Source organism: Telmatherina bonti, assembly GCF_933228915.1.
Source record: "Telmatherina bonti genome assembly, chromosome: 10".
Classification (NCBI taxonomy): domain Eukaryota; kingdom Metazoa; phylum Chordata; class Actinopteri; order Atheriniformes; family Telmatherinidae; genus Telmatherina; species Telmatherina bonti.
The window spans coordinates 19,790,246-19,793,299 of NC_136628.1; the positions used below are offsets into that span (position 1 = coordinate 19,790,246).

At 42.0% G+C, this 3,054-nt stretch overlaps 1 protein-coding gene across 1 annotated transcript; it reads left to right on the plus strand.

Moving 5' to 3' along the window:
• Positions 1-1,423: 1,423 nt before the first annotated feature.
• tpbgl (trophoblast glycoprotein like) lies at positions 1,424-2,491 on the plus strand (the record flags this gene model as incomplete). The annotated part of the gene is made up of 1 exon (XM_079247710.1): positions 1,424-2,491. The coding sequence occupies exon 1, from the start codon at positions 1,427-1,429 to the stop codon at positions 2,489-2,491; it is 1,065 nt and encodes a 354-aa protein (XP_079103836.1). The 5' UTR covers positions 1,424-1,426.
• Positions 2,492-3,054: the final 563 nt, after the last annotated feature.

A 3,054-nucleotide genomic window follows, 5' to 3' on the forward strand; every position in this document is an offset into this window, starting at 1 on the left:
TAAAAAGTCATTGTCAGTCTCTGCCTTTTTCTTTATTCTTGGTCTTTTATGGGCACAAATCAATGGAGTTAAAGTTCAAACTATTGTTTTATACGACTAAATGCAGCACAAAGTGCTTCACAAATTAAAAACTGAAGAATTAAAGTTTATGCCAGAACATACAGATGTATGTACATGCATATACACATGCACACTGACACACATGAGGGTCCCAACCCCCAGTTTGAGAACGACTGAAACACTGAACCAGACTGTTGCCCTGTGGTGCTGCTGTCCATGGTGCTGAAACGCTTCCTCTTTCATTGAGCATCTTTTATTCTTGCAGAACAGCACTTTTGTCTTTTTATTTAGTTATTTAGTTATTTATTTTGTGTGTGATCTTCTTCCAATTTTTTTCCTTTTTTTGTTAGTTAATTGTACCCTTGGCAATACTGTATTCCATGCCCTCGTGGTTTCAAGTTTCAAGTGTCCAGCCAATTTTGTTTGTTTAATTGGAGTATAAAACCGTTACCCTGATTAATTACAGGCTTAAATGTAAAACAAAGATTTCCAGGCTCCCTGTTTTAGAGTGAGAAATGAGACAAATAGACAACTAAGTCGTGTGGTAGTCCAGCATCAGAAGGCAATGCAAAGCTCTGATTCTGAAGCAGCTTATTTAATCAGACCTATTCATTTGTTTGCCAACTCCTCAATGTAGATGTAGAAAGAAACGCTCACTTTTTTTTCCTTTGGAAAATTGATGGGAAATAACTGACCAGGGCCAATTAAACATGGCTCCACTGCTCCACTCTGTATAGTTACCATATAAAATAGTTTGGAATTATGTTATCATACAATAATGATTAATAAAGCCTTTACACTCCACTATAATGTTGAGTTGTTAATAGTTTCATAATAAAGTTAATTCGTTAGTTGATATGGAAGGAGTCGATTAGCACAATACTAATGAAGGCAACGAATGTAATTTTCAGATTATAATATGATTTCTTCCCTGCAAGTTCCTTTTAAAAGAAAAATAATCGATCACAAATACTTGGAAGTACTTAGATCTCTCTCTCTCTCTCTCTCTCTCGCTCTCTCTCCCTCTCTCCCTCTCTGCCTTTCTCTCTCTCTCTCTCCCTCTGTGACAGGTGTCAAAAATACCAGTGAGGGAGCGCAGATCGGCGCTTCCGCACGAGGTCCACCGTCCCAATGCGTAAAGACCCTGAAGACAACTCCTTTCTCGTCCGGACCGACACGTCGAGACTGAGGTGACAATGGATAGAGTGTTTTTTCTATTCTTGGTCACACAAAGCGACGCTGGACTAATTTGACTTCACATGTCTGTGACAGGATCGTAATCAGTCACCTTTTTTTTTTACCCCTCCCCGCCCCTTAACACCACTCAAAATATTTCTGCTCTAAGTCAAAAAGGAGGGGAAAAAAGATGCGGATTTTTTACAATGCCGACTATTCAAAGTGTGTTTTTGGTATTTGGAGCCAGTGGTACTTGTATTGCACCGCAGTTGTGTGTTTGTTGGTGTCCCCCGTGTGGACGGATGACGCTTGCCCGTTTTCATGCATCTGTGCCAACGACTCTGGTACGGTGACCTGCCTACCTGATGAGGAGAAAACGGAGCTACCGAGAGAAATACCGGACTGGACGACTACTTTGATACTAAAAGGCAGAAACATCTCAACTTTACCTCGTGGTGCGTTCAGTACCAACGGCACGGAATTGGAAATGATAACGCTATCACTGTCCTACAACGGGATCCAGACAATTGAACCGTATGCTTTCTTGGGACTCCCCCAGTTACATGTGCTGGATCTGAGCCACAATCAGTTGGAGTCTATCTCAGCCAGGGCTTTCCACGGATTACCAGAGCTGCGCTCTCTTTACCTAAATCACTCTATTTTGCCTTCCGCCACGGCACAGCTCTCAAATGCCCTCAACGCACAAAGTTTGCGCAAACTCCACAGATTAGAGTTAGCAGGAAACAAGCTGAAGTCTATCCCCCTGGAGAGATTAGATATCTACAACCTCCATGCCTTGGTGCTGACAAATAACTCTCTGGAGAACATTGACAGGGAAAACATAACCAGTTTATACCAGCATAAACGCATACGCGTCTACTTGTATTTAAATCCGTTTCGGTGCAACTGTGACCTGGAGCCGTTTTTTTACTGGTTGAAGAACTCATCCCAGTGCCCAGATGCCGGGCACCTCCTGTGCAGCGAGCCGGAGGCCAAGAGGGGAGTCCCCGTGGAAAAGCTTCGCGGAGAGGACGTGGATTGCTTAAACGAGAACCTGGAGGCGGTTTCATATGTGTTCCTCGGTATTGTGCTCGCCCTGATTGGAGTGGTTTTTCTCATGGTGCTGTATCTCAACCGAGGAGGCATCAAGCGTTGGCTCAACAACATCCGAGAGGCTTGTCGAGATCAGATGGAGGTCTACCATTACCGTTACGAGCAGGACTCAGACCCGAGACTGGCTAATGTGGCTGTTTAACCTACTGAAACCTCAGACGAGTGCTGTGCAGTGACGGGGCAAGAAGGACAACATGCAGGGACGAAACAGTTTAATTAATTTTCAGCAACTGGCTTTTGAACTGCATCTCTCACTTTGTGATCCACACAGAACCAAAGATAGCTAAATAACAAAAAGAGACTCTAAAGGGGTCATCTTGGGCCACTGGAACTTCTAAATAGCCTTGTACATATTGTTGATAAGCATTTCCTTGAGAAAGGAATACATTATGTGTATCATGTAAGTTGTCAGAAAACCCTAGTATTATTTACTGTGTAAACCAAGTGACAAACACTTAGTAGGCCTAAATAGCTATTTTCATCTCTTTTCTTTTTATTTGAACAGCTGAAATGAAGTGGTGGTTCTGTGTTATATTACTGAAATATTAGTTCCTCGCAGGCTTTTATTTCATGAGGAGCAAATAATGAAAAAGTGAGGAAAGCAGTTTGGAGTGCCATGTTTGTTTGAAGAGGCAGTACTGCAGTAAACTGTTATGAAAACTATCAGGAACGTTTTTGTTTTTTTTTGTTTTTTTTTTTTTTTTT